Consider the following 27,790-nt stretch of genomic DNA (forward strand, 5'->3'; position numbering starts at 1 on the left):
GATATGCTAATAAGTAACTGGTTAATAATCAGAATTGTTACCATAATTTTATTTAATTAGATTAAAGTATAGTAGTATATAATTTATATACCATTGCTTATTGCTAATTTGTGTTAACTGATAGTACATACATATTAATCCATACAAATTTGATAAAATTGTATTAACCTACATAGAAATTAGCTCAGTGAAGTACTTTACTATAGTATATACTAGTCTATACTCATTTATATTTAATTCTGCTGAGACACTAGACGTCATCCAAATGATTTAATGCCACAAAGCAGCTGTTTAATTAAATAATAGTGTTTTGCTTGCAGTGCTGATTTATATGTTTATAAATATGTATAAAGTGAATATTTATTTGTTGGATATTGTTGCATGAAGCCTTAAAGATGCATTATGTTGACATCTCTGTTTCCCTGTTTGTCTAACCCAGTTAGAACACCTCATCTGGTTTTCTGATAATGAATTCTACAGTTGTGTTGCTGAGGTAAGACCAAACTTCATCTCTAAATGTAGCAGAAAAAGAACACAGATAGATTGGAACATTTGAGAAAATAGAAATAACATACAACAGTCTATATATACAAAAGTTATGAAAGGCTGATCACATTAACCAATCAAGATGATGAAACATGGATTAATATTTTTTTAGTGTGGGGAAGCAGGTGACAGAAGCCATAATTTTAATGGCAATTACTGTATTATACCTAACGATTGTTGTTCTTATAATTTGTTCACTGAAGATCCTTTTGTACTGAGTGTCTTTGTCTCTTTATCATGAACAGGACCACTGCTCTGCCTCCACTGACTCTTGATTCAAATCTTGAATTGACCAGGTGAGATCATATTAAATGTATTAGTCAGAATTAAATAAGGAGCCTTGTTTTGTTTATAGTATTTGTGTCCTTTTCCTGTTCAAATGTTATTGGGATAGATCAAGATGAGCCAACCTCATAGGAAGACTACTACAATTACTTGCCTGGTTCACTTTCCTGTGCTTATGGAGATCATGCAGATAGTTTTCTTCCTGTGTTATACTCGCTCTTTTTTGTGATGGGCTTTCTGGGTAACATACTGGTGATCTGAGTGGTATTGATGGGTGTGAAGCTAAGAAGCATGACTGACATTTGTCGTTTGAACCTGGCTATAGCTGAACTTCTCTTGGTCTCCTCTCTCCCCTTTCTGGCTCACCATGCCAGAGACCAGTGGATTTTTGGTGTTGGTATGCGCATTATAGTCCTCGCTGTCTACCACACTGAATTTTATAGTGGGATATTCTTCATTGTGCTGATGAGTGTTGATCGGTACTTAGCTGTAGTTCATGCTGTTTTTGCCTTGAGAGTCAGAACAATGACATATGTGACCTTGGACCACAAAACCATAAGGGTCAATTTTTCCAAATTGAGATTTATACATCATCTGAAAGCTGAATAAATAAGCTTTATATACGCTTTAAATAAGCTGATGTATGGTTTGCTATAATAGAACAATATTTGTGTGAGATATAACTATTTGAAAATCTGGAATCTGAGGGTGCAAAAAAAAAAATCTGAATATTGAGAAAATCACCTTTAATGTTGTCCAAAGAAAGTTCTTAACAATGCATATTACTAATCAAAAATTAATTTTTGGTATATTTACAGTAGGAATTTTACAAAATATATTCATGGAACATGATCTTTACTTAATATCCTAAGGATTTTTGGCATAAAACAAAAATCAATCATTTTGACCCATGCAGTGTCTTTTTGGCTATTGCTACAAATATACCCCAGCGACTTAAGACTGGTTTTGTGGTGTGGTCACATGGATCATTGCGGTTTCTGCATACACCTCAAAACCACATATTACAATGAAACAAAAATATGCATCAAGCAAAGCTTATCAAGCAAACAATCAAGATTCTTATCACAATTTTCTTATCACAAGATTCTTATGAAATGAACATCACTGGTTTATTTCTTCCACTGTTAGTGATTGGATTTTGTTACACAATGATTCTGATGAGACTCCTGAAATCTCGCTCTTCCAGGAGGCAGGCCATGTGTCTTGTCATCACAGTGTGGTCTTCTTCTTGCATATATTAATATTTCCAGCAAATATTATTATATGCAATCAATTAATCAGCATGTCACTACATAACATTTACTGTTTGTTACAGCATGGAAACAACAACATTTGATTACGGAGAAACAGATGACATATGCTTGACTGAAGATTCACACCTGTATACAGATCTCAAGGCTGCCATTTTCTGCATTGTTTTTGCGCTTGGCCTCATTGGCAACATCACCATCTTATGGGTCCTCTTGAAAATCATGCATGTGAAAAATATGACAAATCTCTGCCTGCTGAATCTGGCTCTGTCGGACCTACTAATGGTCCTCTCACTGCCCTTCTGGGGTCTCTATGTTCAGGGCCACTACATAAAAGCCAATGAAATGTGTAAGGCAATGGCGGGTATATACCAAGTGGGATTTTACAGCAGAATCTTATTTGTGACCCTGATGAGCGTGGATCACTATTTGGTCATCGTACATGCCGTTGAGGTGCTGGGAGCAAAGATGCTGCATTATGGAATTATGGTGAGTTTCGTTATATGGATTGTTTCGATCTGTGCCGCCCTTCCAGAGGCCATCTTTGCAGCAATGGTCACAGAGGACAACATCACCAGCTGTCAGAGAGTTTATCCTGATGGGTCAGCCCAGAAGTGGAAGCTTTTTCGTAACTTTGGAGAAAATGTAGTAGGACTGTTTATCTCTTTGCCCATCATAGCCTACTGCTATATCAGGGTCCTAATGGTTGTGAAGAAGACAAAAAACTCAAAAAAGGAACGGGCCATAAAGCTCATCTTAGGCATCATCATCATGTTTGTGGTCTTCTGGGTGCCCTACAATGTGGTGGTGTTTCTGAAAACCTTGCAGGAGTTTGGCATTCTAACTGACTGCGAGGCTTATCGTCATGTCAATATGGCCATGGACTTGACAGAGACAATCGCACTCACTCACTGCTGTGTAAATCCGATCATTTATGCTTTTGTTGGAGAAAAGTTTAGGAAATGCCTAGCAAGTGTGTTTTCAAGATATCTTAAATGTGTGAAGACCTCCCAATCGACTTCTACGCAAGGAGTAGGAGTTTAGGAGTTTCTGAGAATGAAACTTCCAATACAGCTATTTTTTTATCTACCACCCAAAGTACACGTTTAGGTTGGTTAAGTGTTTTTTTTTTTTTTTTTGTAAATATTGTGCTTATCATTAAAGTTCAATCTTTATTCATGCATTGCACCATACATTTGTTGATTTAATGATGGTAATATCATCATAATTTTACTATGTCAATTAGTGAAACCAAATATCCCCGTTAAGAAAGAATCATCATGAAATCATACAAGCATATGAACATTTCTGCTTCAGGTTAGTGGGGCAAGAGATTCTTTCTGTGTGTTTATGAATAAACTAGTGTTTCACAAACTTGTTTAAAAATGAACTCATGCATTAAATTTACAAATGATTTAATATTTATAATATCTCTGGGGTCTCATCACATGACCTGCCAAACTATTAATCACTGGTTCAATTCAATAGTCATTAACCACAGGAATAGGAAAAGAAAAAAAAAAAAAACATCATTAACCACACCTACACTTCGTAAGCAAAACCAAACACAAAGCATTTTCCCCTCACATGGTCTAGAAGAGGATGTGCGAAAGCAGTATTGTTAAACAGAGGAACTTTACTTGAACTTTTCTTTACTGGATTAATGTCTGTGAATGTTGTGTTGTATTGTATTGTATTGTATTGTATTGTATTGTATTTTCCTAAAGTTTGTTATGGTACATTTTATGCCTAAACTACTTCCAATGTATTGACAGATATATCAAGATGTTTTTCAATATGTAAATAAACAAATATATAAAATTATTAAATTGTATTTCAAGAGTATATTGTAATGCTACCAGTTACCACAAGAGACCTCCCTTACACATATGGCACTGCAATCAGGTACATACACTTACTTTAGTATTAAATCATTAAAAAAAAAAAAAACTCGTTACAACACTGTCTCTGTAGCTTCACAGTACTTAATTGTGTCATTTAAACTTTTACATGCAGAAATTATCAATTTAATTAAGTGGCATATTATTGCATAACACTGTATGGAATGATATGGCATATATGGCATACTATTTAGACCATGGAATTTTAGATTTGAATTTTATAGACATTTTATTACCTTTATGGGGATGTTTTTTTTTTTTTTCATCTATTTTTCATCTGTACTGTCAGCAAAAAAATGTTCCTTTAGGGGTACAACAGCTTGTAACTGGGGCAATTTCCTCAAAGGGACACCTTTTTACCTTCTGTTCCCCTTAGATGGTGCATATTAGCACCTTAGAATGGTGACATGTACCATTAAGAACACTAAGGGTAAAGAACTTACATTGTGGTCCCTTGTACTGCCCAGTAACAGGCTGTTGTACCCCTAAAGGTCTATTGTTGATTTTTGTCAAAAACTTGATGAGCATGATGAATGAATTAAAACAATACATAGCTGTTATGTAATCAATACAAAATGCAAGATCAACTCAATAATAAATCATTTATTTTGCATAATATATTCACAACCATGTTGGTTGTCATTCTAAACAGTATCAGGAAGGTTTTGGAAATAGCTTATTGTAAAACTGTGAACGTAACTCTGAAGCTTCAGGGAAGTAACTTAACCCTAACCTTTGCCTTTACCTTTAAAGCTACTGCAGAAAACCACAGGTTTCTGAAGAGACATGCTCTGCAGAGTGAAGCGGATTTCCTGTGTTCTTTGGCTCTGATGCAAACACAGTACATTAAGACTGCTGACAAGTGTTATTTCAAGTAGCACCAAACATACTCAGAAAAGTAATCCAGAAAGATTGTAAAAAAATGCCCCAAAACAGTTGCAACATACAGCAATGTGACATTGATGAAAGCATTTTATAGTAATAATGCCCAACTGAACAGAATCTAATCAAAATGATAATGTACAACAATATGTCAGTAACCTTTCAAAAAAGTTCTAAAATAATAAAATAAAATAATAAAGTATTCATCCAGATCTATCAAGAGCATGTTTATGTATGTTGTTGAGTATCTGATGCAAGGCATGATGCAAGTTCATTCATTGATGTTTTTGATTGGACTATGTGATCACACACAACCACTTCCTCGTTATGAGGTACATATGATTTTATCTGCATGCAAATATTATGGTTAAGACCACATTCTAGGACGATAAAAAAAAAAAATTGTGCAGCATCCTGAGCAGTCAAAAGGAAATGTGCAAAATACTGATTAAAAAAAAATCATGATAAACCACCTTCTCTACAGTAAAACACATAAGTATAATTTACATTAAAAAAAAAAAAAAAATGTTCTGGTCCTCTGTTTTGATTGGCTTGATTGGTTTTCACAGTTTATATGACAGTGCTTGTGTTCCGAGTCCTCTAGTCCAATGTGTGTGGTGCAGAGTAGAAAAAAAGTTTGCGTTATTTTGCCTGAAGCTGTCAACTTACTGGCAGCATAATTAAAAGCTATCTGTACAAGAGTTTGAACACTGATTGATGTGATACCAGATTTGAAACCTAAGATACAGTTGAATAATTTAACTGTTAAATGTCACTAAACATAAGTTTAGCTCTATGGTGTGATAATGTTCAAAATCAAAGGTGGCATAATCATCAAGCAGCAGTCAGATATTTTGAAAACATGCTGTGGATAAACAATTTCTAACATACTTAGGGCCATAGCCATGTAGATAAGGTAGCTGTTGTAGAAATTGTTTAAGTATTGGGTAGGTTTCAGGGATCTAGAATATGGTCATGCAGAATAAGGCACTGATGTGTGCTTTGTAAGTACTAATAAAAAGCCAGTTTTCATGCTAGTAAACAACTAATTCATAATGAAAACTGGACCCTAAACTAAAGTGTTACCAATAATAATATGTGGGAAGTTCTTGAGACCATTAAAACATATATGTCTAATATCACTATAGGCATCAATGGTATTGCTATTAATAGATGGAAAAAAGATTTATCAATCTTGGTTTTCTGACTTGTGTATTGTAACATGGTCAACTCGGGTGTGATGTCATTTCTAGCTCTGACTCCGTATTACATTTTTGCATGTAACTTGTCCTATGCATCTGTGCTATAGTTAAAACTTAAATCATGTGGCTTGTTGAGAAGAGGTGAGCTTTCTTCTTAAAACTCAGTTTTGCTTGGTGGAAGATAAAAATCCTATTTTAGCATATCTAGAAACAAGAATGTTAAAGACTTGAGGTTGGGCTCTTTTAGGCCAGCAGCAACAACTACCTAGCAACCGACCAGGGCTGCATTTCCCAAAAGCATTGTAAGCCTAAGTTGATCATAGCTCCATTGGTGGCAATGGGTCTACAATGTACTGTACTTAGGCTTTTGATGCTCTAAGAAAACGCAGTCATGAACATCTTAGCAACGTGGCAACAAGTCTTGTGAGCAAGCACCGTTTACATTTTAAAGTTTCCTCAGTAAATGTAAAATTCTAGTTAGATTTTACTTCTATTATTAATATTAATAATATTTTTAACATTGAGTCTGCACACATTTCTCTCACAGTGAAGAAACTGTAGAACCATAAAACTGTGAGACAAACTAGGCAAACAAGTGCCCACAAAAGAGCAAAGGTAAACCATCCCCTCGATTGGTTTCATGTTTTCTGTTTCAGTGTGTTACTAATTCAGACGGTGCAGATCCCAAACATTGTTATGTAATGATAAAACACTTGAAGAACACCAGAGGTTATAAATTTTAAGGTATGTCAGGTTATGGGGATTATGGGCATCTCTTTAAAACACTTTTAAGTGGTTGGATGTGTGTAGAGTGTAAAACCACACGCTATCACATTTCTCAGCTGTTCTGAGCACACGTGCAATGCTGAGCGTGTTTTCTTACTGGTTATTTACTAGCATAAAATTTTTATTTATTATTATTTTTTTTTGCATCATTCAAACACCGTGAAGTTTATATTGCAGTGCTACAACATTTTTTTTCCATTCACATATAAAAGGCAGAACATAGTTGAATAGGAATGTAATTTCCTGTAATCGAAACATGGTGGGAGCGTGTCATTGCTATTGCAGCCGATATGAAACTAGTTCTGCAACCTGCAAAGCCCCTACCCCAGTTTACCTATACAGAGGAAGTGTCACAAACCAATACCCTGAGAAAAAAAAAACTATAATAGATCATGTTTTTTTGACCGACCTCATAAGATAAAATCTTATCTCATCTCAACTTCCCGTCTTTGCTTGGAAGGTCAGAGGGCAACACCAATTATCCCACTTGTGAGTATTCCTGGCAAGCACATTATTGATTCAACATCTTTAAAACAGTGTTTATTTATATGCCTTTAATATGCCTGGAGAGCACTTTAAATATGAGCTTTAGCCTCATTTTTATAGCAACCACCTTTTGTATCAATTTGAAATGGTTCACATGGTTATGGTTTCACACTTTTTATGGTTGGTAAACCAGCTATTGGAAACATTCAATGTCACAGAATCAGTCTGAATGTCACAGGTGCTTTCCACCACAGATCGAAGCTCATAGTGCTCATAGGTATGTGAAATTTTCTGTTACGATAATAAATAATTCACAGGACTTTAGTTAGATAGATAGATAGATAGATAGATAGATATTAAAGTGTAATATATATATTCAAGTGCTGTAGAACTAACATAAACTGAATTTAATAAAATGTGCCCACTTATTAAAGTAAGATGCCAAAATGTTACTGATTCTTGTTACGCTTTGCAGTAAGGTTCAGTTTGTTTCCATTAATGCATTTGGTATCATGAATTAACAACGACATTTTTTCCACTGCATTTATAAAAAATAATTGAATGTTAATTTACATACTATTGTTCATTGTTCATTTGTGTTTATTCATAACACATTTTCACATTAATTTTAATTCATAAAATGTTTGATTATAAACAGGTATCAACATACATAGGAATTGGCATTAAGATTAATTTTGTAACAAAACTGTTTATTGGCTATTATTATGGCATATACCTAGTAAAGTACTATGTAAATGTGTTTATTTATATGTTTATAAATATATCATATTGATATCATAAATATGTCTATTCATGTTAAAGCAGTCGCAAATTGTTTGCTAATACTTTTGTACTAATGCCTTAAAGATTATATTACCAGCATTGTTATACTAACACTCTCTATTTTCCTTTTGCTCTAACCCAGTTAGAACACTTGGTTTTCTGACTATGAATTCGACAGCTGTGTTGCTGAGGTAAGACCAAACATCATCTCCAAATGTAGTTCAAACAATGTAGTTGGAACAATGAAGAAAATAGAAATAACATACAACAGTATATATATACACAAGTTAAGATAGATGTATCATTCATTTCTTTTTAATTTGGGGAAGCACAGGACGGAAGCCATGACTGATGGCAATTACTGCATTATAACTGACGAGTGTTGTTCTAAAGGCATGTTCGCTGGAGAGCCATTTTCACTGAGAATTACATTTCTTTGTCTCTTTGTAATGAACAGGACCACCGCACAGTCTCCATGGACTGGGACGGTATCCAACACTATCCCTTATCTAAATCTTACATCATCCAGGTGAGGTCATATCACATTTATTAGTCACATGTAAAAGAGGAGCTCTGTGTTGCTTATAGTATATTTTTCCTTTTCCTTTTTAAGTATGGATGGACCAGTTCCGGGTGCGTCATCGAGTGATGCACCATATTCTGAGTATTCTGGGTACTATGATGGGAATGAGGTGGATCTCACCTCAGCTCCCTGTCATTATGGAACTCATGGAGCTAACATTCTTTCAGTGTTATATTCCCTGTTTTTCATTGTGGGCTTTCTCGGGAACATATTGGTGATCTGGGTGGTCTTGATGGGTGTGAGGCTGAGAAGTATGACTGACATCTGTCTTCTGAACCTGGCTATAGCTGACCTGCTTTTGGTTTCCTCCCTCCCCTTTCTGGCACACCATGCCAAAGAGCAGTGGATTTTTGGAGATGGTATGTGCACTATAGTCCTCGGTGTCTACCACATTGGATTTTATAGTGGGATATTCTTCATTGTACTGATGAGTGTTGATCGATATTTAGCTGTAGTTCATGCTGTTTTTGCCTTGAGAGTCAGAACAAGGACATATGGGATCTTAGCCAGTGTGATCATATGGATCACTGCAGTTTCTGCATCCTTTCCTGAGTTGATACATCTCAAAACCACGGAAGACAACGGAACAAAAGTATGCACATCTTATCAAACAAGCAATCGAGATTCTTATCAAAATTCAAAGATAATTGGTATCTTTAAAATGAACATCATTGGTTTATTTCTTCCAATGTTAGTGATTGGATTTTGTTATTCAATGATTCTGATGAGACTCCTGAATGCTCGCTCTTCCAGGAGGCAGGCCATGCGTCTTGTCATCGCAGTCATGGTGGTCTTCTTCTGCTGTTGGGCTCCATACAATATTGCAGCTTTTGTGAAAGTCTTAGAACTGAAAAATCATATAACTCAGTCTTGTGAGGGTAGTAAGGCTATCAATCTAAGTCTGCAGATCACAGAAGCTTTGGCTTACTCACACAGCTCTCTGAATCCCTTTCTCTATGTGTTTGTGGGAGAGAAATTTAGGAGGCAACTTTTCAGACTATTGTACAGGACACCCTTCAGCAGACTGCAGTTCATGAAGAGTTACATTATACGGGCCCCAGGATCTGTTTACTCACAGACCACTAGTTTGGATGAGAGATCAGCTACAGCAGTCTGAGTAGAAGAATATTTGGAATAGGGTATACAGACCCACCCCCCCCAACCCCCTCCCCCCATGTATATAGATAAGGATAGAAAGTTGATTAATTTGAAAGTTGTACATAGATGAGGGCATATTTGAACATTCAATGATCATACAGTGTCAAGCAAGTGTATTTTGTAAATATATCTGTAGACGTTTATATTTAGTTTTTTTATTGGATCATTTAATTTTTATTCATAATTTTTGGTTTTCTAGTAATTTTATATACTTTGTATTTTACTGTTACTGATTTTTTTGTTTATTAAAACTTTAACTATATGAATTATATTTTGCAAGAATGCATACAGTTTCAATAAAAATGTGTATAAGTGTGAGGCTCACGTTGCTGAGTGATAATTTTACACCATTCTTAACAGCAAGAAGGTCACATGGTAACACTTAAGGAACTATTAGTTAACGCAAGTGCATTCATTAACTAATATTACATTAACTAATATTAATTTATCTTTTAGACTAGTCTTAGCAATTAACACAACCAACCATATTGTTAACTCGGGTCTATTGAACAAATACAACTTTTGATTTTAGTAATGTATAAGCAAATGTTAAAATTAACATTAAAATTTACACACACACACAGACCCACCCACCCACACACACACAATAAATAATAAATAAATAAAATAATAAATGCTTTAGTTTTATTTATTTTTTTAATTGCAGTTCATGATAATCAAATATCATTTGAATATACTTCATATTCTGAACAAAATGCTTAAATATGATTAAAAATTAAGCAACTCTGAGAGTGTGTTATAGCCCATTTAAGACATTTTACCATTTTATATTTAGAAAAAGTGCAATTTTAAACACACACACACACACACACACACACACACACACACACACACACACACACAGATTTCCATGTTTTATGGGGACATTTCATAGACATAATAATATAAGTGCATGCATTAACTAATATTTTTAACTTTTTAATGAAAAAATGATTCTTAGTAGACTAGTCTTAGCAGTAAATGCAACCAGCCGCTGCTCATTGTTAACTCAGGTCTATTAAATAATTTTTAACAAATATACAACTTTTGATTTTAGTAATGTATAAGTAAATGTTAAAAATACAATTTACACACACACACACACAAAATAAACAAATAAATAAAACAGTAAATGCTTTAGTTTTGTTTTTGAATATATCTTATATTCTGATTTTTTTTTTTTTTTTTTTTTTTTTTTTAATAAGATTAAAAATTAAGCAACTCAAAAAAGTACAGTTTAAACACACACACACAAACACCAGCACACGTTGTGTTTCCATGTTTTATGGGGACATTCCATAGGCGTAATGGTTTTTATACTGTGCAAACCGTATTTTCTATCGCCCTACACTTACCGTACACCTAAACCTAGGCCTCAAAATGTCCCCACAAGGTCAAAATTTACTGGTATTACTATCTTTGTCTACTACTATCTTTTGTTGAAATTACTATCTATCTAACGTGATAAATACCAGGTACACACACTTCTATGTTTTATGGGGACATACCAATGGTTTTTACTATAACCCTACCTCTAAACCAACCCCTTACACAATACCCATGAGAATTTTGGATATTGCTATGTTTGTCTCCATGTCCATGCAGTGGTATACCTGAACCACACACACACTGGTTTATGATCACAAGCAAGGAAAGCAAAAACAGAATGCCCCTCATTGTTCTGTAAGCGTATTTACTAGCATAATACCAAAAATCGCTTTGGGACATTGGGAGATTCATGTTTAAAGTAGATGCTGTACTTTTTGGACTACCAGTAAACAGGCAAAAGTCACAAGAAAGAAAGATTATGCTTTGCAATGAGTTATTAAAAACAATGCGATGAGTGAAAACAGGTATGTTAAGTAATCTATAATGAAATACATCACAAAAACAGCTCTAAACTCAAGCAGAGCTGGAGAGAAACTGGGTCACAGACGTAACCACAGACCCCAGCCACTGCTTCTCCACAAAAGCATGATTCAAACTGTGCTCAACTATGTTTCTCCCATGATGAGCAGATTTTGCATAGACTCAAACATAGACTGTCATCATAGCGGACATTATGATTCAGTCTAATATCCCCAGGCCTTCTAATGAAATTATGTGTGGTGTTCTTTTATCTGACCAGTTAGAGTGATTAAGCTTTCACTAGCCAGTCAAAACATTGTGTGATAAACATCACTCATTCACAGGGCAGAATGACATTCATAAAGCATACTAACACCTCCTGAGGGACTACCCCCACAACCATAATGAAACTGGTACTTACTGTTTTTGTAATCTACAAGTTTGGAAATTTTTGCACTAGAGTCACAGACTCTACATGTAAAAGTAAACACACATTTTGTACTTAACACACAGCTATGAAACAGCACATGAAACAACAGCATTGAAAATGACAAGAATTATCTATTAGAGACATGTAAAAACTGTTGCATGCGTACACAGTTATATGTTGTAGGGGAAAAGTGGGGTAAGATGAGCCACTTTTTAGTTATATGGTCCTCAAGATGAAGTACAATCTATCTAAAGTACTTTCAGGACATTTTCTATTATTTCAAATGATCAGAATGTATCTATGACATAGGGTTCTAAAAGTATGGCTTCTTATAAAAAAGTGTTAAGTTGTTGAGTTGGGTAAGCTGACCTGAGTAAATGGGTAAGATGAACCATCTGGTAAAAACTAACCATCTGACCGAATCTAATTCAAACCCATGTGAAATTTTTAAAATAATTGACCTTAATAACTTAATAATCAAATGTAATTTTACAAACAGTCATATTTCTTTTCTTAAAGCTAACTTAAAATAAAACCAAATCAAATGAAGTTTAATTTTCAGTCTTTAACTGTTTGCCTTTCTGAAACATGTTCAGCACAAAAGTCTAACCCTTCCCAAAAAATAGACTAAACAGAGCATTTATTGGGTAAAAATTAAAAAAAAAAAAAAGAATTAGAATCAAGGAATAAATGTCACTGAAACTAGTAAACATTACAGGTGGAAAGATAATTATAATGTGATAAAAAGCATCTTCTGGTGCTCAGGGAACGATTTGGTACACTGTCCCTATCAAATAAACTACAAATAATAAGTATATATATGATCAACTAAACCAGTTGCGTAATATCAGATTAAAATACCAGTTTTTACTTCAGAAATTTAACTTAACTTCAGTGCCTTATGGTGGCGTAAGTTATAGTGTTGGCTCAACTTACCCCACAGCATTTGGCTTGCTTTGCCCCATAGCTGGTATTTTTTGGGGGTGGTGTGTGTGGGGGGGGGGGTGTTGGGGGGGGACTAGGTAGTTTACCAATTCAGGCTAATATTTAGCTAATGATTTGCACGTTGCTAAATCACTTATATGCATTATAAATATTTTTAGACCTGATTTGATGTGACAGCCATTACATCTGTTATGGTAAAATTTTACTGACCAGCCAAAGTTTTTAAAGTAAATGGGTGCCTTCCACTCCTCCCACGTGTTTCTCCTTTTCACAGTCTGGTAGAAATGATGTGTGATTCCAAAATACATTGTCACGTGACAGTAAAAGTGTACAGTTGCCAAGATAAAGGGGGTGGGTCAACTTACCCACTGGCTCAACTTACCCCACTCTCCCCTATGCATAATCGCTTGAGGCTCATCCAACACAACCCAAACCGTCTTAAATTTTTTGACCATGGTTTGAACCTCAGCTGACTGGATAACTGTAGTAAACTGTAATACAAGATTCTAATAAGATTCTAATCTTTATTAGATCAAGATTCTAATCTTTTTTTTTTTTTTTTTTTAAAAAAGATATTTTTAAGATGAATGTCATGGGTTTAATCCTTCCTTTTTTTTAATGATTGCAATTTGATTCTGAAGAGACTTCTGACAGCTCGCTCTTCCAGAAGGCAGGCCATGCGTCTTGTCATCACAAAAAACTGTGACTGGACATCAGATACGTAGAACTAGAGGTATGATTTTGCTCTGTAATACTGGGTTGTCATTTTACTTTGATTTGTGAACTTTAAATGACAAAACTCACCCCAGTAGTGGGTCAGGTTGTCACAAAAAAGGTGATAATTTTAATGGGCTTTTATTATGTTATATGTGTCTTATTATCTTATATTTATAATATTTTTATAATATTTTTCTCATACTGTGCATTGCTACAGCACCTCTTATCACCCACTGCCTGAAACAATGCTTTATTTCCTGTCTCTTTAAACCTTGCCTTTCAGAAAAGCCTAGTCTGTTCCGATTGGTCAACCGCTTATAGCATGTGTTGGAAATGTAACACCTTTTATCATAACCGGGTTTCAGTTCTGAAAGCCTTTATGAGCAATTGTAAACAATATTATATCTATGTTTAAGGTTTGCGGAAGTGACAGAAGAAAAAAAATCCATTGTGCTTCTTTAGAATTGTATCTACATATAGAACGTAGTAATAAGGGTACATTTAGATGTATTTTGCACTTGATTTCAAACTTGACCAATCTTTAGGGTTGCCATGTCCCAGAAAAAAAACAAGCCAAAATCAACTCAAATACATCAAAAACAAACTAAGCAACAACAACAACAACAAAAACTAGCCCTTTTTTCTGATATCCCATTGCCATCACAGGGATTCTCATATAGGACAGCTTTAATATTGTTTTAATTTATTTAACATTTTAACCTTTATGATAATTTTAGTTAAAGGCTTGCTTATTTGTAGTAGACTTTTGTGCACACTTAATTATTATTATTATTATTATTATTAATTTTTTTAGTTACTGAATATTATTTATTTGTTTGTTTGTTTGTTCATTAATTTCAAACCATACTGGCAAACTCATTTAACCTGCCTTAAAATTCCTGATATGTAATTCATGTAACCTCTAGTGTGTGAGACCCCCAGGGGGTTTACCTAACCTGCTTTTTTAGTGGTCTGTATGCTGCAGGGTCATTAACATTAAAAAACAACAACAACAACAACAAAACATTAAACAAGAGATTGCTTATAATAAATAATAACTGAAATAATTATGCTGAAGTACTAACATAATACAGGAAATATCATCCAAAATATTATCAAAATAAATTTGGTCTGCAATCAACCTTTTCGTGGCGATGGTACATTTTAGAAGTGTACAGACGGAGAAAGCCTATTATGAGGATGCATGAGCAGGAAACAGTCTTTTTTTCTGTCATAACACTTGACACTGTCATAGTTTGGTGTAGCAAGAGGGGTGGAGACAAGAATAATTTCTAAGTGTTTTATTACATTAAAACAAAAACACACAGAAACATGGGCACACAGGGAAAACAAGAATAACTTACATCTATCCAAAACCCAAACAAGAACTGACCAAGCAATGAACTAAACGGGGAAACATACACACAAATTTAATACACATTTGATATGTGACAGATACAGATGTCATAACTTTTTAGGTGACATTTTAACATTTTAGGTGTAGTATTGTTATCTACGTCCATTTCTGTTGCTTCATGGGATAGTAAAGTGTCCATCAGAACAGTGTTTCCCTGACTCTTAAAGTTTATTAAACACATTCATTACAAAAACAAAACAAAACAAAACAAAAAAACATCAAAAAATCTTTGAATAAACATAAGATCTTGTTGCACACAGTAGAAATGCATAGAACCACACATTTGAAAACATTAAGAAACACTAGGTGTACATCCAGTAGAAGTCAATACACATTTGTTACCATATCAGAACATTGTCGTGCAACAAAAATAAAGCTCCGTTATGGGTGCTGCTCATTTATATGACGAACAGGTCAAAGCTGTTACTATTTTTTTCATTCTTGCAAGACTTTTTTCTTTGCAGTTGTAAATTATTTTAATTGAAGAGCATCAGCACAGCGGCAACTGCTTTGCAGTGCTTGAGATTATGTCGCCTCCTTTAGGTCACCTGTGCAAAAGCAGGTTGGAAGCAAATGAAACCAGCACTAAAGTCAAAAGAAAGTCTTCCATTTGGGAAGTGCAGTATACACATAAGTTAGGAAATATATATATATATATATATATATATATATGGATTTACTAACACACATGTATATATATATATGAAGAGTTCCATCCAATGCTAAAAACCCATCTTGGTCAAAAATGAGATAACAATACTGAGTTAGGGTCAGTACAGAAAATACAGAACAGTTAGTACAGAAAAACGTCAGATGTACTTACACACACACACACACACACACACACACACACACATATATATATATATGTGACCCTGGATATATATATGTGTCGCTGGGGTATATTTGTAGCAATAGCCAAAAATACATTGTATGGAGGTGTATGGATTTTTCTTTTATGCCAAAAAACATTAGGAAATTAGATCATGTTCCATTGAGATATTTAGTAAAATTCCTACTGTAAATATATCAAAACTTAATTTTTGATTACTAATATGCATTGCTAAGAACTTCATTTGGAAAATTTAAAGGTGATTTTCTCAATATTTAGATTTTTTTTGCACCATCAAATTCCATTTATTCAAATAGTTGTATCTCAGCCAAATATTGTCCTATCCTAACAAACCATACATCAATAGAAAGCTTATTTATTCAGTATATTATCTGAATTTCGAAAAATTGACCCTTATGACTGGTTTTGTGGTCCAGGGTCACATATATACATTGCCCTCCAAAAGTTTGGAAACACCCCTGGCTAAGTGTGGTTTTAGACGATATCAGCATAAATCCTAATCATTTTTTGCCTGATGCCTGGTTACTGGTTTAAACTTGGCCCAGGTTTTTAAAAGATTTTTGGGTCAGCACACCTTAATAGCTTCAACAATTGATTGCCAGTTAAGTTTAGAATACAGTGAATTTAGGCCCAGATTATGCAGAGCTGTAATAGCTGCTAATGGTGGATATTTTGATGAATCGAATGTGTAATGTAATGTAATGTGTTATGTAATAAAATATGTTTTTGTAGTTTGTGTTGTCCCTTATCAGTGCAAAATTATCACAAATTAAAAAGGATTAATACCAATATTGTCCAAAACCTCGCTTTTCTAGGGCGTTTTCAAACTTTTGGAGGGCAGTGTATATATATATATACACATACATACATACACGCATACAGTCATTAAGTGATCACTGTTACTCAGAGAGGTGCATTTTGATTTTCGATATATTGGATGCAATACAATTGCTTAAATTTAAGTCGGTACACAGCATTGTCATTTTTACATACAGATTTAATTACAAGCAGACGGCATAACACAATTAATAAAACAGTATTTGTTTGCTTTATATAGTTTGACACTAACTAATTAGACAGTGTTAACTATAAAGTTCTGCTTTTTATGTTAAATCTTAGAATTATTTAAATAATTTAAATCATCATATTTGAGTATGAACAAAATACTAAAAATGATAACTCATATAAAATTTGACATTAGTACGCCAGTTATTTTAAGTGTTCTAATAACATCTGGCAGGAAGTTTCTAGAAGTAATTACTATGCAATTATTTTGTATGCACATACTTTTGCAAATCCTGTCTCTGAGGAATTAAATTTTTGATTATTTCTTTACAAGACAAATAAGGAGCTTTGCTTGAGTGATTTGATATTTTATTTAAATTACTCCAACCAGCCTGATTTTTTTTTTTTTTTTTTTTTTTTTTTTTTACTAGCTAACATGTTAGTTTGAAACTTAATAAAGTTCAAATACTGCAGATACTATAGCATTTTTGCATGCTGTGTCAGCAGGACCACATTTTTAGCCTAGACTATGATAAATATAAAATATAATTTTGTTCATTTTTATTAAACAAAAAGTTGAATAGCCTATAAAAAGTTGTTTTACAACTACATTAGCATATTATTGTTCCAATATTTTGCACAGGGATAGAATTCATTAAGATCACAAGAAGCACTCTTACCTTTTAAACATTGACGTATTTGAGGTATCTGATGTACAGTATTCTTCAGCATAAACTAACCCTAGTACCGTGTGCTTCCATGCCGCTTCAAAGACTACAGTTACAGAGAAGAACTGACAGCTTTGTGTGTTATCTTAGGTGATATCAATGTTCCAGGAAGGTATCTGATCAAATCATGACCACAATTAAAAACCACAAATACAGCATTCTGATAAGTTTCTTAAGCTGACATCATATCACAAATCATTAAAGCACTTGAATGATTAGACTTCTTGATCTAGTTAAAGTGTGCCTCCTGGTGGTATGGCTACAAGTTTTACTAAGTACTATTTTAATAACTGCACACGGTTTCAGATGTCTAAATACCCCTTTATTACGACCTTGTCAACAGACAACTTATTTCAAACCTGAATTAGCAAAAGACGAAAATGAGTCATGGAAACTGTTCAGCATGTTTTCTTAGAAAGCAATTTGAGAGGGGAAAATTTGATTATGGAAGTTTGAATTTTAAGTTTTATTTTCAGTATGAAAAGTCGCTTTCATTCAGTTGCTCATCTTACACCTCGAAGCCTGGGCTGAGCCATTAAATGGAAGCATTTGAACGTCAAAGTCAACAGTTTGAAACTTTAAAACAGACCGCGACACATTGCGTTTCTTAAGAGGAACAGACAGTATGCGTGGGTGACTGGAGCAGTTTAAACTCGACACCAAACTTCTCACACCTCTTAAAAAACAAAGCAGTTATATTCACACAATCAAACAAACAACCACAGACTCTGCAAGTTTCAAAAAACAGCCGTGAATAAAGTCACGAACCTTTCTGTAAAAGGCATCACTTCATTTAAATACAGGTATGCCTACGTGCTCCCAAAATGATACACACATCAATGCCTAACTGGATATTTATTTTAAATAAAAAAAATAAATAAATAAATAGATAGGTTTTTGAACCCAGTGTTTATGTAAATTAATCATTTTAAAAGTACATTTTCCAGTCAGTTTCTTAATTAATATACGTAATTGCAATAAAAAAATGTGACCATGCAAATGCATTTCATTGCCTGTTTGGTTAAATATAATAAAATCAACGAGCAATTATGAATTCTTGATATTCTTTTTGTTCTGCAAAACAATTCACTTCACTTGTATGTATTTACAGTTTACAGTTTTACAGTTCGTATTTACAGTTGCCTGCACATGCTGAGACCACTGTGATAAGATCAGGGGAAGTTTAATTAGTCATTTATCTGTTTTGGGATCTTACCAAGATCTCAGCACCTGCAGATGCAGTTTTCACACCTGCCTGTTTCCTCAGCCGCCCCGGATGGTTTTCACATCGTCTGGGCGAGGCCTCAAGAGACATAGACAGGAAACGTGTAAAAATACTAATCCTCAAATCAGTTTAGATACAGGCAACTATAAACACAACGCCGTCGAGTAATTCCTCCAATCCCACACACAAACTGGAGAAACACTTTATTAAACAAAGACGCTGGAGACTAGTTGTACGAATAAAATGTTTCAGATGTTTAATCTCAAAAATAACTGAGGGTAAAGTAACTTATGTACAGCACAGAATGTGCAAACATGTATGGTTTCTGTACAAAGAAATATACATGCAAAATTAACATCGAGTCAAAAACATTCAAAATGACATTGTTATGTAAAAAAACAGGGTGTCGCTACGTCCAGTTTTTATGGTGTCTGTACATCTATACATTGTGAGAAACTAACTTAAATAAAACATGAAAAACCATACTAACATTACTGACCCAGCATGTTATTTACCTCCGTTATATTCAGCAATAAAATAATTGCAACTAGGTTTTAGTGACAAGGGTTGACAGTTGTTATTTTGGATTATTAGACCACTGCAACTTGCCTCTTAAACTTCAGCTCACAATTTGGAGGTGCCACAATGAACTTGGTACTTTGTTCCTGTACAACAGATACAGTACATGGGGAACGATTCATCTCATTGTATTTAAAACAAAGTGAACTGAAAACAGAATAATTCTCGTCATTTAGTCATGCAAACTTACATCAACAGACTACTGCTACCATGAGCAGATATGGAAATTAAAATTCCTAATATTCCGACAATATGAAGCACTACTTCAATTAAATTCGATTAACAAAAACCGAACAAGACACAATAAATAAATCAACAATCAATACAAGTAAACTCCTGCTCCAGGAGTCAGAATTGCATTCATAACTTATTGTTACAAATTATAACCACCAAACAGGGAGAAGAAGCATTTAGGTACATGAGGATTAACTTTGGTATAACGATAAAAAATAACGACATTCATAACGAAAGTGTGACAAAGACACAAATTATTTTTCACCAATGAGGCTTAAGCTTACAAAATAATACTGAACACAGAAAACTCAGCAAAAGAGCCACGGACACATCATATCTCAACTCGCAGTGGCTGATACATGTACTTAACAATGTTGATTTAACACGAATCATTATAAATAGCTGCAAAATGTTAAAGCCCCAACATTGCACATTTCAACATGTTACAAAGAGTGCACATTTGCTGTGGTTACCAATACTTCCTGCCTTCGGCGGCTTTCCAGCTTGTATTCTAACTGGTCAGTTGAAAGTCATGATCAGCCAATGAGAAAGCATTCCAAACACTGCAAATTAACATGAATGAAGGCAGGTCCAGTTTATTTACAACATAAGGCTGATAGACAGATGCGAGTTAAAATGAAAAGCTTATCTTTTACTCCCCATGTCCGAAAGAGTTGCAGCTGTTAAAAAGTCGTTTCATTTATGATTGTTTTCCAATATGACTGTATGTTTATTAAACATGGAACTTGAGATGAATGCCATAGTGTAACCGATTTTACTTCCCTTTAAATCTTTAAATATTTTTTTCTCCAAAACGTTCAGGATAAAGATATCATCTTTACTGTGCTTCTATACATGATTTGTACAAAATGTAATCTTTCCTGAATGTAGCTATTCAAATTACAGTACTCCACTGAAACAACCTGATTGAAATACTGTCCGAACATGAGGCTAAACCTTTCTGGCTCAGGGAAAAAACCTTCAAAAGAATCTTCCCCCCCTTCTTAATTCACATTTTTTTTTCTCGTGAGTTTTGTCCATACAAAGAGAGAACATGTACATGTAGCTAAAATGATTTTTTGAAGGGTTGGAAAGGGGAACTTCAGAGTTTTGTCAGCAGCAGTTACAGTAACAGAGACCCATTTCAGAATTACTCTAAAAGGAGGATGAGATTTCAGCATATTTCCTAATTATCACCAATACTTTCCTTAATATCCTACTCAGAACTGCAGAAGAACAAGATTACTGTTGGATTTCCACTCTACGTATTTCTCAGGTCTGGCTAAGTAGGCGGCTACGCAGGAATGCTCGGAAACTGGCCACGGGTCGTAGATCGTTCTGATGTTTCCTCCGCTCTATAAAAGAGATAAGTCTGGAAGTGTCAAGGCGAGCTGCGGCGGAGGCCATGTTGGGCTGCAGCCATGGCTCCTCACGCAGGCAAACCTGCGCAGAGGGACGTCTGCACGGTTCGCCTTGGAGTAAGATGCATACGAAGTCCCGTGCCGCCTGACTCACGCCACGGAAGTAGTCCTCCGGGAAGCTGAAGTCGAGACGGCAGATGTTGAGGCAGGTCTCCTCGACACTCTCGTCCAGGAAAGGAGACGCCCCGCTGAGCATCACGTACGCCAGCACGCCTAGACTCCAGAGGTCAGATGCAAGAGCCGCAGGTTCACCTAACACCAGTTCGGGGGCGGAGAACTCTGGGCTGCCCAGCAGAGGGTGGATATACGGGGTGTTGGAGAGATGTGCCGCATCACCGAAATCCGTCAGCTTGACTAGAGGCTGGGTTGACGTTTGCTCGATTAATACATTCTCGGGCTGAAAGACACATAACGCAGATTAATATGGGATAACACAGACACATGACAGGTTCAAAATATAAAAACTAAAATTAAATAGCACACTTGACTTGTAATCCAGTCAAGTATTTAAGAGAGCAACTTCAAAATCGTCCTACATCGCTACAGAAGTACCGACCCAATGTTTACAAAGTGAACATGCAAATAAGGTCAAACGCCCTTTACAAACAAAGGTAAAACTGTGATGTAGGACAATTTAGAAGTTGGAGGAGAAAATGAGATGGGAGTTTTTCGACATAGCCTTACTGTCATGAACTGGATTACACAGACTTCACGCAGAGCTAGACAAGACGAGCGTTTGAGGTTAAAAAGTATATAAATTGTAATTCTTTTTTAGAAAATAACGACTGTTTCGCTAGAGAAGACCCTTCTTCCTTGGCTGGGACCATTTAGAGCCTCTCGAAGCTGCATTTAAACTGCATTTTGGAAGTTCAAACTCTGGGGTAGTGTTGTCACGATACCAAAATTTTGACTTCGATACGATACCTGACTAAAATATCACGATACTACTATTGAACCAATTCTTTGAAAAAAAAAACATTGAACACAGGAAAAGTAATTGAATAATAGATGATCCAAATGGAGACCATCGTTATTTTATCTATTAAAACATTTCATCCCCCCCTTTACAAAAAAATAAAAATAAATAAAATAATATTAATCACATGCCAATGCCACTACACAAGATTCTTTGCTATATTGGTAAGTTAGCTTAACGGATAAAGCCAAAACATTTTTCATGATATAGTAATTTTATTTCACAACAACAATTTATATCATGACATAGTCATTTTTTATTTTATCTTTGTTATTAATAATAAGAACCTAGACGCGAGTGACAAACTAAAGGACAACTACAACAAAACAAAGAAACAAATAAAATAAAGAGGGCCCTATGAAATCTGAAATTAACATTCCATTTTAATTTTTCTAGACTCTATTTTAATAGTTACATAAAATATAAGTATTTATCAAAAAACATGCCTAATTCATTGAAATCATGAAACTTGCAGAATTTAACAGCAATTTATTATTATTTTTTTATTATATATTTTAAGGCCCTATGAAATACGTTTTATTTTTTTTCTCAAATTCTGTTTTGTTTGTGAATCTCTGTTTTCCATAAATTTTCTGGATTCTATATTAATCGTTACATTACATTTTAATAATCAAAAGCATGTCTAATGAATTTATAAAGGATAATTAGATTTGATAAGGAATTAATTTATTATAGGATATTTCTTTCTTTTCTTTTTTTTTTTTTTAAGAAATACTGTGCTGTGTATTTAAAATTTTCTGGTAAATAAATTCTTGTAAATATTTTTTCCTGATAAATATTCCTTAAACATTGTCTTATTATTATTAATAGTACTATCTTTACATTAAGTAATATATTAATATATTTCTGACTGTCAAGTTAAAGCAAGTTATTTTGACGGGTTGCTGTGAGGAACTTTAGGGTCTTCATTATATGACAATAGTTTTCCGCAAAAGAAACGGTAAAATGCTCACGAAGTGACTCTCAGAGCGGTTCTAGAGATTAAGTTCATGTGTTCATGTACTCATATATTGAGGCGGCAGAGGCTGAAAACACAGCAAGCGTCACGTGTTTGTGTGTAGTAAACAAAACAGCGTCTGCGCCATTCACTAACACAGACACGCAGAAATACGGCTCTTATTAAAATGCATTCTTAAAGTACTGGTACTAGTAAAATACGGAATCGTACCGTTTTTAAAAGCAGGGTATCACGATACTTTTTAAGTACCGGTATATTGTGCCACACTACTCTGGGTTACCATAAAAGTCCATTATATGGAGAGAAATCCTGAAATGTTTTCCTCAAAAAACAGTTCTTTACGACTGAAGAAAGAAGGACATGAACATCTAGGATGACAAGGGGGTGAGTATATTATCTGTATCTACCCTGTTCAGTAGTATTGGAAAGATGCGATAAAATGACCTCCCACCTTATTTTTTCTTTTAACCACAGATGTCACAAAATCTCTAGGAATGGTGATTTATTATAATAAAAGCAATTAGTCAGTTGGAGACTGAATTAGTGCAGTCTCTGTAAATCAGATGTTTAATCACTTATGAATATTCATATATATATATATTCATAAGAATGATATAAACAGTCATTTATACAACTAAATTAGCAAATGTTTCTATTTATTTCCCTTAATAACAAATTGGCTGAAGCATCAGTCTTTTATTTACAAACGTCTGAAACACTAAAAGTAAATTTTAATATGTTGTAAATATTGTAAACACATTTACAAAATGCTGTTCTAACATCCAATAGGGACATTTCACTATATTGTATTCAGTATATGTATTATATTTCACTTTAAATATTACACCTAAATCAGTGGTTCTCAACCTTTTAGACTGCAATACCCTTTAGGACATACACATTAGGTACTCCATGTATTAGACACTACTTTTACTACTATTACTACTACTACTAAAACTACTACTAATAATATAGAAAAACGCACAAAAAAGCTGTTAAAATTGATAAAATATTTGATGACAGCTCAGTGACAATTTGACCTCCTTTTATAAGTCATATCTGTAGATATATTTAGATTTTTACGTGTTGTATTAATACATATACATATATTTGCTTAATATCCTGTTTCTGTTCTTTAGATTAATATTTTCTACTGGGAAGGGAAAATATTGGGATTTAGTTATGCTGTTGTTTATATTTAGAATAAAAGCTGTCACCAGGAAGAATTATTTGTATTTTTATTGCTTGTTATATATTTTTTTGCGCTTAAGAGCCGAGCTGTTCTGCACCAGTTTCGATTTGAGCCACTCGCATTTCTCTTTTGTTTTGAGTTACATAAGCACTTCACTGCATCCTGCTAACTCTTAAAATCGAACTTCTCTGTCTAGTCTATAAAACTTTGTATTGTTAGCACTTCTCGGCTTATTTTATGTAATACAATTTTACGTAATTCAAAATTTAAATAACTTAAGTAAAGAACTGACTAGACATTTCAAGAAATGAATGTTCTTTAGGGTTAACACTTTTTGGGGGTTAGGGTTAACACACATGACTAATGAATTTACATTATGTTTTCAGTAGTTTTTTTTTTTTTTTACAAATTGTAATTTCTCAGCAATTTCAACCAGTATTTTAGAGCTCAACATAACTAAACAAAATATATTCATCATGGAAATTTCCATGACTTTTCCAACATTAGAAATCACACTTTTAAATATAAATCAACAGTTGTTGAGTGAACACATTACAATAAGAAATATTCCTTGATTTTTAGGTGTTATAGTTTACACTGCATAAAATATTTTGAAATGGTAAATAAAACAAATATCACTGAGTATGGTTTACAAGAAAATACTATTTTACTCTTTCTATTTAATTGTTATTTCTATGCATTTGTTTGTCAAATTTCCAAGTAATTTCTGAGAGTAAATTGTTACAAATAAATTCAACTCCATTTTTGTGTATTTTATAGCTGGTTTTGTCTTCATTTAAATCATTTTAAGCCATCTTGCAGGTCTTTTGGAAATGTGTTGAGATGCCCTAGTAGGTCCACTAGCTGAGTGCCATCTAGGTACTTTACTTCCACAAATGATCTACTAATTTACTAAGAACAATTCTATAGGAAGGCTCACCTTCAAGTCAAGATGAGCAATCCTGCATGTGTGAAGGTAGTGTAAAGCTTCTAGAATATCCCGTAGGTAAAGAGACACCTTTTCTTCTGTCAAGTTCCCCCAGCTAACAATATAGTCCAGGAGACGACCTTGATCAGCGCTGATGTGCAAAAAAAGGAGAAAATGTGTTACAACAATATGTGTTCCCCAAAAGAAGAAAATAAAAACTTTCACTGGTTTTATCATTAACTTAGTCATTATGTGTGGGAATAATTTGTTACAGATTAAGAAGAGAATTCCACGTACATCTCCAGGATGAGAACGTAACTGGCTGGGGTCTCATAGGTGTCCAGCAGGCCCACCAGGTGAGGATGCTGAAGACACTGTAGGACACCCAGCTCTTGAACCACCTGCTCTCGACGCATTAGCTTCTTATTTACTAGTTTAGCGGCCACTGATCGTCTGCTTCCTCTTTGCTCACACCACTTAGTGACGGCAAACCTGCCTCTGCAGACGGGACAGAAAAAAACATTAGATGGTTTAAAATGTTAGCTGTATAAAGAGAAAATTTTGTATGATTTACTATTACAGCATTTCATTTGTACAGTACCTTCCCAGTTCCATGACTTCAGTGTAGAGGGACTCAAAGTTATCCTTCCAGAGGATGCCGTCACAGGAAGCGCCTAGAGAAAACAAAAACGTCGGTGACTCAACTTCTAATAATTTTTTGTTTTTGTCTTGAGCAGTGGCAACTGAAAATCAACTGACCAAGCACCCTGAGGTAGGCCGAAGATGTCACTGAGCCCACGTCGTTAGAGGCGATGCAGGTGTAGGTGCCGCTGTCGTCCAGAGTGGCAGGTGAGATACGGAGGGTCACTTCCCCTGTCTCACTGAACAAAAAGTAAACAATTAGCTGACAAATGTAAAGTGCTATGTATAAAAACAAAAATGTACAGCATAGTCTATTAAAAAACTATGGTTCCCTGGAATACATGGTCAGATAAAATGTATATAATATATAATGACTGCTAAACTATATATATATATATATATATAACTATTGTACTGTTGTATACTGTTGTCCGAAGCCAATTTTATCTCACAAGCAAAATAAATAATTCTCACAGAATAAAACAATTTAATTAAATAAAATAAAATTTCAACTCAATATTTGGTAACACTTTAGAATAACCTAACATATTACCTAACATGAACAAACAATGAACAATACATTTACTACACTATTATCCATCTTTGTTAATTCAAATACAATTATTTGTTTGTTCGTGTTAGTTCACAGTGCATTAACTAATGTTAACATACACAACTTGTGATTTTAATAATGCTTTAGTAAATGCTGAAATGAACATGAACTAAGATAAATGCTGTGGAAGTATTGTGCATTCTTACTTCATGTTAACTAATGTAGTTAACTAATGCTAACTAATAAACCTTATTGTAAAGTGTTACCCAATATTTCATGTACATTCATTTAGTAATGCATTTCACTTATGCAATACGTACAAAATAATTTTCAGACAGTGAGTCATTATCAGAAAAAAAAAAAAAAAAACATTGTGGATGATACGCTTTAAAGCGGGGTGCTGGTCACTCTGTCAGGGTTTATTTTGTGACAAAAACTAGCTGATTGTACATCATCCTGTAAATGTATACTTGTATGTTTTTAGTTTATTTTTACTAAATATTTGTACAATTTTACTTAACATATATTTAATTATTTTTTAAAAGCATTTGTACAACTTTTTAATTAATAAATAACCTTTTTAAATAACCAGTATGCTTTTTAATTAAAGATTTTAAATTTAATTTTAATATTTTTTTAACTTACAGCATTTTAATTTTCAGCTTTTTTTTGCAAAAAGTATGCACATCTAGGAGGCAAAAAAACTCAAAGAGGTGCTCAACCATAAAAAAAAAAACAAACAATGAAAAAAAGTTGGCACACCATAGCTCCAAAAGTAGAAAATATTAATACAGTAAATAAAAAATGTATACTTTCTCACCAAAAGTAATCTGAAGAGTTTATTTGCAAAAACAGATGTTTTTAACAATTTTCAAAAATCATGTTTTTTCATTGTGCATTCCAGTTAATCTCAATCAAACTACAGCAGTTATTTTGATATAAAGTAAAAATAACTAAAAAATACAGCTAATACAATAAAACATGATAACAATAAAAAACATGACTTTTGAACATTTTAAAAAACAGAGTTATCTGCTTTTGCAAATAAACTCTTCATTTCAAGTCATGTCGATCTTAATCAAAACAGTACTTTTGGTAGGAATATGCCACATATAATGTACTTTTGACGCAAGGGTGTGCAAGCTTTTTCATTCTTATTTAGCTATTTAATTTTAAAATTCAAATATGTAATTAGGAACTTTGCCCACAAAGGAAATCAAATATTGTGCGAAGGT

The 27,790-nt window shown here is 34.0% G+C and overlaps 3 protein-coding genes across 10 annotated transcripts in view; 2 read left to right on the top strand and 1 right to left on the bottom strand.

The window, feature by feature from the left end:
• The first annotated feature begins 385 nt into the window (after positions 1–385).
• Positions 386–3,146, top strand: LOC127178763 (C-C chemokine receptor type 4-like). The gene is made up of 3 exons (XM_051131858.1): positions 386–493; positions 792–842; positions 2,168–3,146. Exons 1-3 carry the CDS (start codon positions 468–470, stop codon positions 3,144–3,146), a joined length of 1,056 nt encoding a protein of 351 aa, XP_050987815.1. The 5' UTR covers positions 386–467.
• A 4,078-nt stretch (positions 3,147–7,224) lies between these two features.
• On the top strand, positions 7,225–10,157 carry cabz01093075.1. 4 transcript variants are annotated; one of them, XM_051130514.1, is made up of 5 exons: positions 7,225–7,362; positions 7,598–7,636; positions 8,285–8,333; positions 8,600–8,671; positions 8,756–10,155. In XM_051130514.1, exons 3-5 carry the CDS (start codon positions 8,308–8,310, stop codon positions 9,840–9,842), a joined length of 1,185 nt encoding a protein of 394 aa, XP_050986471.1. In that variant the 5' UTR covers positions 7,225–7,362; positions 7,598–7,636; positions 8,285–8,307; the 3' UTR covers positions 9,843–10,155. The 4 variants fall into 4 exon arrangements, with proteins under 4 accessions (XP_050986471.1, XP_050986470.1, XP_050986469.1 ...); XM_051130515.1 differs by having other exon boundaries at positions 7,255–7,362; positions 7,553–7,636; XM_051130513.1 differs by lacking the exon at positions 7,598–7,636 and having other exon boundaries at positions 7,233–7,362.
• A 9,575-nt stretch (positions 10,158–19,732) lies between these two features.
• The window catches only part of triob (trio Rho guanine nucleotide exchange factor b), a 144,750-nt gene continuing 136,692 nt past the window's right edge, over positions 19,733–27,790 (bottom strand). For all 5 annotated transcript variants that reach the window (XM_051132388.1, XM_051132386.1, XM_051132390.1 and 2 more), the window contains 5 exons: positions 26,120–26,241; positions 25,962–26,034; positions 25,658–25,858; positions 25,373–25,511; positions 19,733–21,682 (listed from right to left, as the gene is read on the bottom strand). In XM_051132388.1, the coding sequence (XP_050988345.1) occupies positions 21,137–21,682; positions 25,373–25,511; positions 25,658–25,858; positions 25,962–26,034; positions 26,120–26,241 (1,081 nt within the window). In that variant the 3' untranslated portion in view covers positions 19,733–21,136. The remainder of the gene's footprint in view (positions 21,683–25,372; positions 25,512–25,657; positions 25,859–25,961; positions 26,035–26,119; positions 26,242–27,790) is intronic.

This window comes from Labeo rohita, chromosome 16 (assembly GCF_022985175.1).
Source record: "Labeo rohita strain BAU-BD-2019 chromosome 16, IGBB_LRoh.1.0, whole genome shotgun sequence".
In the NCBI taxonomy this organism is placed as follows: Eukaryota; Metazoa; Chordata; class Actinopteri; order Cypriniformes; family Cyprinidae; genus Labeo; species Labeo rohita.